Source organism: Leishmania major, chromosome 32 (genome assembly GCF_000002725.2).
Source record: "Leishmania major strain Friedlin complete genome, chromosome 32".
NCBI lineage: Eukaryota > Euglenozoa > Kinetoplastea > Trypanosomatida > Trypanosomatidae > Leishmania > Leishmania major.
The window spans coordinates 1251700-1265092 of record NC_007273.2 but is presented as its reverse complement, the minus strand read 5'-3'; the positions used below and the strand labels follow the sequence as shown (position 1 = coordinate 1265092).

The following is a 13393-nucleotide window of genomic DNA, read 5'->3' as shown; positions in this document are numbered from 1 at the left end:
AATCGGCTGTCTCGCTATCGCCGCTGCGTCGCGTGCATCGTCGTGATGCATGGAGTGCGCGTAGGTGTGGCTGAGCAAACGAAAGAGGCAGAGAGTCCTCGTGCGCGAAGACACCATACGCGCATGTGGAGCAAAGGCGAGCAGCGGCGCCCGCGTCTGGCCGTCGCGAGTGCGCGAGAAGCACCGCCTTGGCGAGGAGGCAAGTCGCGAGGCGGCAGAAGAAAAAAAGAGACATGGAGACGTGGCGTTGCGAAAGGAAACGCCGAGCAAGAAAAGAAGCGGAGAGCAGAGCAGCTGCACTCCAGTGGCTTCCAAAAGGGCACCCATAAAACATGAGATGCACCGAGCATGTATAATGTACATCTCCACCCCCACCCCTCGCGCTGCCCCTCACGCGAGACGAGTAGCACAGCACAACACACAAAAAAAGCTGACAAACAAGCATCTCTCGGGATAGAGAGTGTGTGTGTGACACAGCAGGCGGTTGAGAAAAGTTAACGATTCACCGTCGACTGTCTCCGATCCTTCTTTGGCTTCTTGCTCTTACCAGATCGGCGGCTACTGCTGCTGTCGCCCTCCTCTCTAGGTGGAGGCTCAAGCTTGACAGGGTCGCCTTGCGTCCAGTCGTAAGTCACGGGGTGCATGAGCGGGTTCTCACGCCTCAGCAACTCACTGCCCCACGCACATGTACGGTGCGGATCCACCTGCTTCAGCATCTGCTGGAACTCCGCTGGCTCTGTCGGCCCTACGAAAGCCGAGGGTGAACCCGCTGTCTTGCCGCTGTATTGAGCCCATTGCGCGTCCCAATGCCGAAGAAGGTCGCTGTGGGCCGCGGACCAGTGTTGAGCCCCCTCCGTCCTCGCGATCGACGCCGCCATCGCCGTCTTTGCTACGACTGTCTTCGAAGTTTTTCGCGCGGTCTGGCCGTCCTCGGCGGGCGCAGGCGAGATGTCGACCGGCGCGGCTGCTGTGCCTGTCGCCCAGTCACAGAGCCCGCGACGAAGCAAGAGGTGCCGGCGAAGGTAAGGCACGACCTCCTCCACTGATACCCGGGCCACCGAGGAGACCTTAGCCGCTGCCTTCCTATCCTCCGCTCTGTGAAGGTCTTGAATCGGATGTACGGATGGGGCCCCGGCCTGAAGAACAACGCCTGAGTCCAGAGAAAAGCGGTCACTACGACCTGCCGCCGCCGCCGCCGCTGCGGGGAACTCGTCGTCCACAACAGCGGGGATCTCGCGCGTCGTGCCGGCGTCCCCGTCAAGGACAGCGTCATCAGCGGAGGCGGTCGAGGCGACAAGAGGTCCTTCCATTATGGTGGAGTGCAGACGAGGCCATCGGTAGATGGCACTCCTTAAGGACGGTCCCCAGTACTGCGCCTCTGCACGTGGCACACCGAGGAAGGCGAGAGAGGTGAGCTGCTGTGCCGTCGCCGTCGACGCGCCAGACATCACTGTGGCAGCACTGGTGGACGACAGTGCAGACATGCCGCTCGAGTGCAGATGGCCGTGCGCAAAGCCTCGCACGCTGTCCTCCACCACCTGCATCGACTCCAAGGCATCATCGCAGATAGCGGTGTAGAAAAGAGAGGCAAAGGATGTCCCAACTGCCATGGAGGGGTCGATCGACATCGAGGTGGTTGTGGGGCCAGGCAGCATCCGGGAGGGCAGGAGGACCTCGTAGAAGAGATACACGGGGTTCTCCGCTACGTTTGTGCCGTCATTCACAGCGGTCTGGATCAGCTGGTCCATGATGGTGGCCGAGTAGCCAGGGTACATGGCCAGTAGAATGCGAGCCACCTGCACGGCAGGAATACACCCGCGCAGCGGCGTCGACGGCTGTGGGCCTGGTTTTGGTGGCGAAAGAGCTGCTGCAGCCGGGTCTGCAGCGTGCAGCTGAGGGTCCTCGCTCCTTGCAACGTGGATTTGACTCTCCTGCCGCCGCGCCTCCTCTTGCTTTGCGAGTATGTCCGCCTCTACCGCACGGCACAGCTCCACAAAGACAAACCGCTCGGCTCGAAGCAAGTCAAAGAGAACGTCGCAGAGGGCACCGCGAGACGCGAGACCGTAGGCGTATGTAAGGGGGCCGGCCACCAGCTGCAGAGAAGCCGTGTCAAGTGCGTAGGTCAGCTGCAGCCCCTCCGCCGGCAGCTGCTCCATGTCGTCGGTGAGCCGCACTGTGTGCAAGACATGTCGCAGGTCCCACAGGGATGCGGGAACCGTCTCGAGGTCTTGGGACTGCGGGGCGCCGCCAGCGTCCGTCGCAGGAGCACTGAGAGCTGGCGTGTTGCGCACGACTCCGTTACGCGAGCCCCGCCGCGCCCGTGCGTCCTCGGCCGTCGCCAGCCGCATCGCGGGCGGCAAAAGATACGTGTAGTAGTCGGGCCTGTTCAGCCACACCACGAGCACAAACAGCCCAATGTACTCTTGTAACGACATAAACGTGCTTGTCGACGTCGTGGCGCTTGCCTTGCCTGAGCCACGGTTGTCCCAAGCCCTGCCCTCCGCCATTCGCGGGGGCGCCTGGCGCTCCTCCAGTTGCTGCTTCGAGTACCACAGCAACTCCTGGCGCTGCGAGAGCAACTCATGCACAAAGACCTCGGCCACGACAGGGTGCAGATGCAGGAGCGGGACAGAGCTGCGGCTACGTAGTTGCAGCGGAACGTCGGGGCACAGACCGTACGGCGGTACCCATTGTGGCACTGATGCCGGCGACAGCCACCCCTGAGCACCAGAGGAAGAGAAGAGAAAGCCGCTGCTGTCGCCGCAGCCTCCCTGCAAGTTCGTGTCGCTCCTCAGGTGCAGATTCTGCAGCAGAGACGCCTTGATGCTAGTGTGCCGTGGATCAGACATTGTGAGCAGCTCCTGCAGTTGGCTGCGCAGCCCTTTGCACGGCGCGAGGTGCAGTGACTCTTGCGCGTGGTTCTCCGTGTCCAGCATCGCTTGCGCCTCTTTCGTCCTAGTGTCCTTGCCGCCCAGTGCTGGTGCCGTCTCCCCGAGACCAGTAACTGCGGTGGCGGCCGCAGGCGCGAGCGGCTCAGCCGTCTCGAACGCGTAGCGCATCCTTGCTTCACCACCCTTGCCCGGCGCCGAGAGGCGTGATGCCGCCGCTCCTGCCTGCCACAACGCGATATTGTCCTCCTTCGACGTCCCTTGCGTGTCCTCGCGCCCTTCCTCCCCGACGCCCAGCTGGCGGCCAAACTGCACATGCAGCATCGTCAGTGCGATCCCTCGCGCCACCTGCAGGTCTCGCTGAAGACGTTCCGCCCGTTGCGAAGCCCTTATGTAGTCACGCTGGAACAACTGCACGTCCGCGGCAAGTGCGATGTTGTGCTCATGTAATATGCTAAGGCGCGCGGAGAGCTCCACCGACTGGCGGGCATAGCGAGAATTGAGTTTCAGCAGCGATTGGACTTTGTTCTGCAGATTGTCATACTGGGCGCGCAGGTCACGCAGCTGGTCCTCGGTGCGCTCCAGCAGTAGCTCCTTCTCAGCCCTGGAGATGAGGCGCTGCACGTAAGCCGCGTCTCGCCGCTCTGGTGGGCGAATCGATACATGGCTACATTCCAGCCCCGATACGTCTCTCGTGGTGCCTGCAGCGAGCCTTGCGGAAATCGATCCTTCACGGATGCCGCGAGCGTGATCGTCGCCGCCGTCGCCGAGGCCCACCCTGGCCACGCCGCGGCTGTCTTGAAGGGTGTGGGACACGGCCGCCACCGTTGTGACGGCGGTGCTTTGCTTGCCTGAGACGAGGTCCTGGTGAAGACGGTGGTCTAGCAGCGTCTGCGTGAGCTCGATTTGGTGGCACAGGAGGTCCTCCAGGTGGTGTTGGTGGCGCTTCTGCATTCCCATTTGGGACCTGAAGTGGTCGCGCTGCACGGCGGCCTCCTCAACCAAAGCAGCCATGCGGGCCTCCGTCATGCGCACCTTTTCGTACGCCGCAGCGACGGCGTTCTGCTCCTCCGGCGTGCCCACCACTAGCCCGCCACCGCCTCCATCTCCATCCGCTGCCTTGCTGGTTGAAGAGCCGCCGCCCTGCTGCCGCATCCACCACTCCATCCGCAGCTGACCTTGCTCCTCGCGAAGCTCATCAACGTGATCGAAAAGGAACCGAAGGAGCTTTACCAGGAACGGCCGGTAGACCCCTGCGTTGGAGGAGAAGAGGGCCAAGGCGGCACGCGCCAGCTCCAATTTTGTTGTGGCAGTACGGGAGTGCGCGACGTACGCGGCCGCCGCCTCCTCCGACGGCCACCCGACGCTTGTGCACTTGGTGACAGGCGCGAACTGCGCCGAGACGGAGGAAGTCGAGGAGGCGCAGTTCGGCGCGGTCGGTGGTGGCATCGCCCACAGAGAGGACGCCGCTCCGCTACCCTCGTCAAGTTTGTCCTTGTCTGGCAGCGACTCCCATGGCGCGAGCACCTGCTTGAGTTGCTTGAGTAACACCCCCGACATTATGCGGAAGAAGAAACAAAAAGTGTGTTTGGGCCGCTGTCCGTGTGTATGCTTCTCTCTGTGTGTGTGTGTGTGTGTGTGCGTCAGCGTCAGTGCAGGAGGCGCCGCAGCGATGGGTGTGCAAGCGCCTGCTGCGTTCCATGCAGGTGAAGATGCCACACAACGTAGTTAGGGAGGGCGTAGATGGGGAGTTGCGTGCGTTGAGCCGAATGGTTCAAAAGAGGGCGAGAGGGGCACGGAGCGAAGAGTGCGATGCGAGTGGCGGAATGATCACAGACGCATCATACAGACACACACACACACACACCGACAGACGTGCGTGGCAATTTTTTTCGGGCCAGACAATCGCTGCCTGTTCCGCTTCACCTCGCGAGACGGGGCCGCGTGCCGCCCCACTTGCCACCGTCGCCTTGGCACACGCCTACTCAGAGGCGGCTCCACGTTTCGTTGTTCTGCTTCGCCTGTGCGCCTCCCCTTGGCGAGGTATGAGGGACTCTGCGCAGCACGCATGTGTCACCTATGCTGGTAATGGATTCTAGGCACTAAGTGAGTAGGGGAGCAGAGAGAGTGAGAGGCAAGCGCGACTAAGCAGGAACTGGAAAAGATACACCCATGCAAAACAGTATCCGTGCACAGGGCTGCACGAACCTTGCCCATGGTCCCCCAGCTCTCCCCCTCATGGCACCCGACACAGACCCCGCAACCGTGGAGAACAGCTTGGTGCGACGGACCTGGGCACGTGCGCTGGCGCTGCGGTGGCCCGTCGCGTGCGCCTCACATTTCAGCGTGTCGGTGGCCACTCTGACTTGGTGCACACCGACGGGGTGGTCAAGACCCCAAAGACAGCCATGCCGGAGAGGCGCCGACGCCAGCTGCACGGATGGCGGACCCGGTCACCCGTGTCCGACGCCACGCCGACATTCCTAGAAACCGCGCCACGCGATGCGGCGCGCTGAGACAGGAGGCTCTTCGCGGCAGCCGTCCCACACCTCAACAGCACGGCTGCTGAGCCTGCAAGACGACAGGAAACCGTGCTCGCCCAGTCCCGCACGGGCACCTACCCGCACTTCGGATTCCTCCAACGGCGGGCGACTCGTAGCGGCAGGATGGGGTACACGTGGCGTGCTGTCCGCTGCTCCGCTGGCACGGTGGTGCCCCCACCCCGCCAGAGCCTCCACAGCCGCCTGTGTTTGCTATGAGGGTGTCCAACTCGGCGTGGTGTCTGTTGCGCTACGCGAGATTCGCGGATCGCCCGACGCGTGAAGCACACCTCGCCTCACGCTGTGCGCATGCAGGCAAGCCATCCAGACACGCCACCCTGTGACATCGACGGGAATGCAAGACGATGACAACGAGCCCTCCAGACCTACAATGCGGAGCGTCTCCATGTTATGGAATGCCGCTGCTTGAAGCGACTGAGAGGGCGAGGCATGGCGCACAGGCAGATGAGCTGTGGCTGTGTACGCGTGCACGTTGGCGGAGTTGTTCGTGGGTGGTATACACACACGCGGAAGGCAAACAGACGAAATCCGATGCCGTGTTCCTCGTGTTGGGTGGTGCCCGTTTCGCGCTCGTGTGAGGAGGGGGTGGGTGAGGGACGGCTATGCGTATTGAAGGCACGGGAATGGTTGTCATTTCATGTGTCTGTGCCGATGCATATATGTATGCGTGCGTGTCAGCGCAAGTCGCGCGCGTCGAATAGAAATAGAGAGGCGGTGGATGCGTGCAACAATACGGGAGATCAAGCTCGTGGCTGATGAAGAATCGCTTCATCGCGCATCATCGGGATGACGTAAACGTGGTGGCAGCTCTGCTTGATGTGTGCAGGTTAGCAATGAAGGGGTGCGTGAGTCTCCGAGGAACGGGAGACGAGGAGGCGCTCGCTGCACCACCACCACCACCATCATCACCGGTGCCGGCGGCTTGTTCCCAGACACCCGTAGCGCTCGCCTGTATGCAGCGCCACAGACTCGGCCACCGCCACACAGAGGCAGCAGCACGCGTCACACTGCATCGCTCCATGATGGTCGAGAACGTCATTTTTGCTGTTCTTGAAAGAAGCGAAGGAGGCCCAGGAGAAGCACACGCACGCATGCGCACAACTCCACGCTATCAGGCAGGCACACGCCAGCCATGAGAAGCTCTACGCGCCATACAAGTGTGGCAGGGACTTTGCACACACGCGCACCCACACGATAAGGTGAAGCCCACGAGAGGGCGGCACCGAAGCAGCAATACTTCACGTCTCTTGAACCGACGCCCATAGTTCTTGCAGACAAGCAGCCGACTCGCTTGGTGCTGCGGCGACAACTTCAAGAAAAAGCGCATCTACCGCCGACAACACCTCATCCTTGCGGTCGGCCCCAGTGGCGCCAGCAGCCGGAGCCCCAGCCCCCTCCAAATTCGAGGGAACGGCAGTGGCTCTCGCCGAGCTCTCGGTAAGCAACACCCCTTCCAAGCACTCCAGCAAGCCCTGTTCCGACAAACGCACGGCGCCAGCGAGGGCAGACGGGCCAACAGCGCCTTGCGAGTTCTCCAACGGTGCAGAAGCAGGCGTGGTGAAGAGGCCGTACTGCAGCACCAGTAACTTCGCAAAGAAGAACGGGATTGGCGGTCGAAGCCGCTCCATCACCGCAGCCCGGAGCGCTGCCGCAGCCGATGCGCCGTCCCCGCTGCCGGCACCGCCTAGCCCGCCACAGGTTTCGTAAAACAACTCCACTTGGCGCACGCAACCGCGCAGGAGGGAGGTGATACGTCCAACCGTCCCGGCAGACTGGACCATCTGCACGAACTGAAGCAATGGGGGCATCATCACCTGCAGCGTGTGCGCGTAGGCAGGTGCGGTGGCGAGTGGCGTACCACGCAGTGTTGGCGGTGGCGGCGTTGTGGCAAGCCGAATCAGCAGCCGCGCCAGCATCGTGTTCGTAACATGCTGGCAGGCTTCCATCCAGCCCGACGTGCGCGCGTCGACCAGGAAGAAGAAGCGATCCGTGAACTGGCGGCACTGCGACTGGAGCTGCACAAGAGCCGTGCGGCTATCCCCGCCCCCGCTGCCGCACAGCGGCATCGCCGGATTCGCGTGCGCTCTCCCTTCACTCGCTGCCGTCGCCGCAGCAGCAGACGACAGTGCCAGCTCGTTACGCAGCACGTTGTCGACAGCCTGCGTCAGCGTCGGGAGCAGCACCGACGCTGCCGAGTCCGCAAACGGCTTCGTTGAACGCTCGCTCATGTTGTGGAATGCATCGATGAGCTGCTGTATCGCCATGCGCTTCGTGCCCAGCTGCTCCAGCACCAGCGCGTAGGGGTCCTGGTGAGCGTGCCGGTGAGCCCCGCTCGTGGCATCAGAGGCGGCCGCGGCACCCCCCGCCCCAGCGCCGCCGCCAGCCGTCTGTGAAGCAGCCGGGTGGGGGACCATCGCGAGGACAGCTACACAGTCGTACGCAAGAGTGGTGCAGCCGTTGGCGATAGAGAGGTGCATTACCTGCGTCAGCGTCGGTGCAGCCGTCACCGCCGGAAGCGGCGGAAGCGGATACCTCTTAATCGCCTCACTCAGCTTGACCCAAACCTGACGCAGAGTGGAGAAGATGCAGTCAAGCAACACATCCAGGGTGTACGGATCCTGGCGGAACATCTGCACCTCCTGCGTGACCAAACGCGTGTAGACCGCCATGTCCAGTGCGTTGGCCTGAGGCGGAATAGACGGCCGGAGACTGCCTTGCATGCGCACCGGCGCAACAGTGGCGGTTTGCCCGGCCGCTGCAGCAGAGGGCGGAACAACAGCTGAGAGGCGTAAGAAGACACCGCCAATGACCTCGCGATGACGGTCCAGCACATGCGTCCTGAAGGCGTCCCGTGCCTCATCGGTTACCTGTTCCAGCCACGTGTGCCGCATGTCCTGCGTGTCTGTGCGTGGTGGAGTCGCAGTGCCTATGTGCGCCAAAGAAGGTGACTTGTCAGATGTCTTGAAGGGAGTGCCCTCTCCTCCATTGCCTGCAACGCCGCGCCGCACTGCAGCGTCCACGGTTTCAATCAAGTCGAGGTAGTCGCCCATGCCGCATTGCGTGACGTGGATCGAGAACAGAGCCGCGGCTGTGCCAGCCCCACCCGTCACCGCGGACCCTTCGGAATCAGCGGCAACGCCACCTGGCGCGCCGGTACTCAGCGGGCCCTCTGCCACACCCGCTACGTCAGTGCGACTGAGGAAGCTGGCAACCAAATGGTGGTAACGCGGGTAAGCACTCGCCAGGGCAAGTCGAATGGTGTGCCGCTTCTGCAAGCTATTCAGCCGCTCCCGCAGCTTTTCAGTGATGGCGGACCAGTACTCCACAAGGAACTGCACCGGTGAGTCAATGGAGAACAGGTACAGCTCTTGAGTATGCGTGTCACGTCGCTGAAGCAGCAGGCGCCATAGTAAAATGACGCACCGGGTATGCTGCACGGCGATAAAGAGAGTCTTCTGGATGTGCTGCAGCACGACGTGCGCCGTCGCCGCCTGCTCTGACACCGCACCACTGTGTCCGCTGGGCGAAGAGCGGGAAAGACGATCGTACTCACTGGAGATGTGCTCCTCGATGGCCTGTGCATCAAGCTCCCGCATGATGGTGCGCAGCACCTCACGACGCCGCTCTGTCATGAAGCTATGCACGGTGCGAGAGAGCATGCGCAATACATACGCGCACTGCAACCCTGTGCTCACCTGATGTGCGAGGCGAGACGCCGAAGCAGCCGCAGACGTCACAGCAGCAGCGCCCCCGGTGCAGCCGTTGCCGCTTGGTGGCGCTGTTAGCTCCGTCATGGCAAGCAGCTCGTGCACCTTGCTCCGTATCGTCGTCGCGTGCCGCTCCACCGCGGGCAGCTGCGCCTCGACCACCTGTAGGGATCGAATCGAGCCATCCTGAAGAACCTCCTCCAGCTCCTTTAGCGTGTACGAGGAGCGCACGATATCAATGGAGGAAGTGGTAGCGAGCTGCTCCTGTAGTCTTGCTGTCAGAGAGAGGAAGCGCAGCGTCGACTGGAGCAGCTGCATCACCTCCTGCGTTGCCTCCAACTCTTTTACACGGCTTTGGAGCTGCATGTAAGGCTCCTCGATCATAATGCGAAGCCGCCCAGATGCCTTCTGCAACGAATCCGTGCTCTGACGCACCGCCGTCACCTGGCGGTGTGTCTTATAGGTGCATCTCGCTTGATCGATGAGACTGTCCGCATGCTCGGCGAGAGCGGACTGTATATCCCTCTTCACCTCAGCAATGCAGCTCTCGAGCCGTGCGTGTTCGGCACTGTGGTTGGCGGCGCGAAGAGCATAACGCAGGTACGCTACCTCGTCGAAGTCGGGGCCGATCAGTTGCTCATTCGAGAACATCGCTTCTTGCCTGTCGCTGCTGAATGGGCAAGGGTACGTATGCGTATAGATCGATCTGTGGAGAGATTTCAGCGTACTGGGCGCGAAGATACGCGTGCGAGCACACGCATTATGGGATGCGGGTGTCCGTAGCCACCAAGGAGGGGAGGCACACAATGCGAATGGGAGCAGCACGCATGATATGTACCGAGGTGCCGAGAGGATCGATGAGAGATGAAGACGACGAAGGACGAGGGCGACACGGACAACACGAGGAAGATGACGCGCTGTGCCACGGCTGAGGCTGAGAGAGAAACCATGTCCCCTATCAGACGCGCACACGCACAACCAAAACAGATGCTTGCATCACAGAGAATACAAAAAAAAAGTGTCCTGTTCTCGCGCAACAGTAGCAGCAGCGAGATATGCAAGCACAGGTCTTGTAGCTACCATGAGCTCGAGCGTGCCCGCTTCAGCGGCCACCGCCAACCCTACCTAAGCAGCTCCCACAACTTCGTTTGCTTGCTTGTGAGATGGCATGAAATCCTGCACGTATCTCCTAGTGACCATGTCTCTGTCTACATGCGCGGGCGAGTTTGTGCAGCTGGGCGAAGAGATCACCGCCAGTGAAACACCAAGGCAAGCCCGCAGTGCCTACTGCCAGATGCCGCCCTTTCCTTCTCAGTTTCTTTCATTCACAGAGGTCCGCCGATGCAGCGTGCGCGGGAAAAGGAGGGAAGGTGACAGCGATAGAGCGACGCAGATGTGGGTGGGCTCTGGAGGGCACCGACAAAATGGCGCTGCATGATAGTAGTCGTGTGTGTGTGTGTGTGTGTGTGTGCGGCAGCGAGAGACCACGAAACCAAGTTCCTAGATACCAGCAAGCGAACTCGCACGCGCGTCAACGCTATGCTTCTTTGTCCTCTCTCCGCGTCGTATCCCTGGCCAGTGTGTCCATGATCTCCGGATGCTTCTTAAGTAGGGCCAGCGCCTTCGCCATCTCAACTGCCGCCTCCTCCGGCATCTCACCGGCCTGCATCGTCGCCATCGTCTGCGCCCACGGCACGAGCTGCCTAAGGATGGCGCGCAGGGCTTCGTGTGCGGCCGGACCCGACGCCGTCGGTGCTGTACCTGCCTGCGCAGACACGGTCAGAATAACGGTGGTCGCATAGAGCAGGTGCATGGTGCCAGTAAAACACTGCACTTGTTTGGCGCCCCTCTCTCCATGCGCCTTACTAGAGTGCATGAGCCGCAACCCGAGCGCGAGGTAGGCGCGTGTTATGGGCGAGATAGCAAGTGCCGTAGCTTGGGCCAAGATGGCACGTATCGCCTCCTCCTGCGCAGGTGCTCTCTGCAGCGCGCTCTTCTCTGACTTCTCTGAGATGCGCGTGGAGAGAAACCGCGTACAGCTGAGCAGCACGCGGAGCACCACCCGCTCCACAAGCTTCAGCTCTTCTGTGGTGAGGGCGTGAAAATGATTCAGTAGCGCCGGCGAATTCGTGACAGGCTCGATGTGCTCCAGGATGTCATCGATTATTGCCGTCACAGCTGGGGCGCAGTCTGTCGCATAAAAAAAAGCGATAGCCTCTACAGCCTGCGAAAGCTCACGCGCCAGCACCAGCGGAGATACAATGCCCAAGACATCCTTCGTTGCCGCGATTCGCGCGGAGAGGAAGCGGAGGGCAGGGAGGTGTCTGTAAGACGTGAAATGGAGCATTTTCAGGCAGTGGCAGAGGCTGCGGCGTCGCACCTGCGGCAGGTCTCGCGCATAATGTTCGCGTTCCGCCACGATTGCCGCCAGCTCACCGTCCGCAGATATCGCGCCAGAGGAGGCACTCGCACCAGTTGCATTGTCTTTGAGAGCTGCAGGAAGCTGCTCCGCTGAGTCGGCGAGGAGCGGTCCGCTGAAGATGAGCGCGCACCGCACCACCTCATTCAGGAGTGGGCGCGGTGCCCAGCACAGCCACGCTATGCTTTTCTGCAACTCTCGATGCAAGCTGATCCCTTCAAGAATGTGATTGATCAGGAACTGACGCCACGCCTCTTCCTTCCTGCGTCGCAGGGTCCTCTCAGTGGGTGTCTCCATATCGGGATTCGGCGGCGGCTGACCGTCGGCGTCGTGTATCAGCATCAGCCGCGCTGCATCCGAGGCGGCGGCGCCTCGGCCGGCGTGCTCCAGGTACGTTGCCTTGTAAAGTTGCACCTGCTCTGTGGTCTCTCGCAGCGCGCGGCAAAGGCGCGGTGTCGCAGCTTCCAGAAATCGGCGCGAAATCTGTTCAAAGCCCATGTTTGGCACTGCGGACACAGCGCTGGTCAAATCCTTTCCGCTCAAGTCATTCACTGAGCCTGTGATCACGCCCACGAGCCTCTCGCTGAGCTCCTTGGTAAGCAAGTTGTGTTTGAAGTAAAGATCGAGCAGCAGGCGCGCCTCTCCCTCAGTGAAGTCAGTCGCCACCTCCATCACACGAGGTAGCACAATGGACAGTATCTCCGCCGTCTGAGGATGATGCATTTCCTCCAATGCGAGGAAAAGCTGATAGAAGCTGAACGCGTCGAGGAGGAAGGTGTGTCGTGTCGCGTGGTTAAGCAAGTTGAAGGTTGCCGGGGACTGCGTTGCGCTGAAGTACCCGCACACCCGCAACGCGCCCAACGTGTAGGAAAAATGTGGATCGTCCGCCGCGGCCTTGAGCGGTAAGGTTTGCAAGAGGTTCAGCGCTTTCTGCTTGAAAATAGGGTCGAATGTGCGCCGATGGTCCGCGCGGAGTGCCATCAACTCACGCAGACGTGCGTCCGCTACTCTCGACAAATCCGTCCGATCCGCTTGTGTGGACGCTAGGATAGTGTTTGTGAACGACTGCTTGTGCATGCGCGCGCGCAGGCGAGCCGTCACCCTCTTGGTGTACGCCACATACGGTGTGTAGGAGGGCATGTGTCCGTTCGACGATTCCTTTACCCATCAACGCGTCACACAGAGCTTACTTGTGCGCATATGTTTAAGCGCGGGAGGTGAGATGGCGCGTGTGCATGCGTGCGCGTCCATCCGCGTACACCCATCGGTTTCGCCCCACCCGCACATCAAAAAAAAAGGCGTGCAAGACCATGGCAGAGACGGGCAGGGGGAGAGAGAGAGAGAGAGAGATACGTCGAGAGATAGCGAGGCATGTTGGTGTGTATGTTTGTGCGTGTGTGGAAGGGGTGGGGGTGGGGTAGCTGTTGTCGAGTGCACCTCCATGGTAAGATCGGGGTACTCTTCTGAAATGAGGATGTGGATTTCATGGCAACACACACGCGCTTGCGCTCACCGCATACGCCTGGCAGCGCAGCCGTCTTTTCCGCCACACATACTCATAAACGCAAGTACACAGACACGTTCTCTGCAAGTGTTTGCGGTGGTGCGCTCGCACACCCACGCACATGCACAGGTAGAGAGAGAAAGAGGGGCAGAGTGACTAGAGTACCATGGCCTGTGGACACGAAAACAGGACGAAGCGGTGGATGGAAGCAGGCAGCTTGAAGAGGTGCTAAGGGGCGAAGTGCGTCTGCGTTCTCTTGCGGCACATTTTCCTTTTTCGGCCCTTTCTTCTTCGCTCCGTCCACAAAATAACAG

The 13393-nt window shown here is 61.1% G+C and overlaps 3 protein-coding genes across 3 annotated transcripts; all 3 read right to left on the bottom strand.

The window, feature by feature from the left end:
- Window positions 1-494: 494 nt before the first annotated feature.
- LMJF_32_3200 (conserved hypothetical protein) lies at window positions 495-4448 on the bottom strand (the record flags this gene model as incomplete). The annotated part of the gene is made up of 1 exon (XM_001685594.1): window positions 495-4448. The coding sequence occupies one exon, from the start codon at window positions 4446-4448 to the stop codon at window positions 495-497; it is 3954 nt and encodes a 1317-aa protein (XP_001685646.1).
- A 2239-nt stretch (window positions 4449-6687) lies between these two features.
- Window positions 6688-9807, bottom strand: LMJF_32_3190 (conserved hypothetical protein; the record flags this gene model as incomplete). Its single annotated transcript, XM_001685593.1, has 1 exon — window positions 6688-9807. One exon carries the CDS (start codon window positions 9805-9807, stop codon window positions 6688-6690), a length of 3120 nt encoding a protein of 1039 aa, XP_001685645.1.
- Window positions 9808-10693: 886 nt separating this feature from the next.
- Window positions 10694-12715, bottom strand: LMJF_32_3180 (conserved hypothetical protein; the record flags this gene model as incomplete). Its single annotated transcript, XM_001685592.1, has 1 exon — window positions 10694-12715. The coding sequence occupies one exon, from the start codon at window positions 12713-12715 to the stop codon at window positions 10694-10696; it is 2022 nt and encodes a 673-aa protein (XP_001685644.1).
- Window positions 12716-13393: the final 678 nt, after the last annotated feature.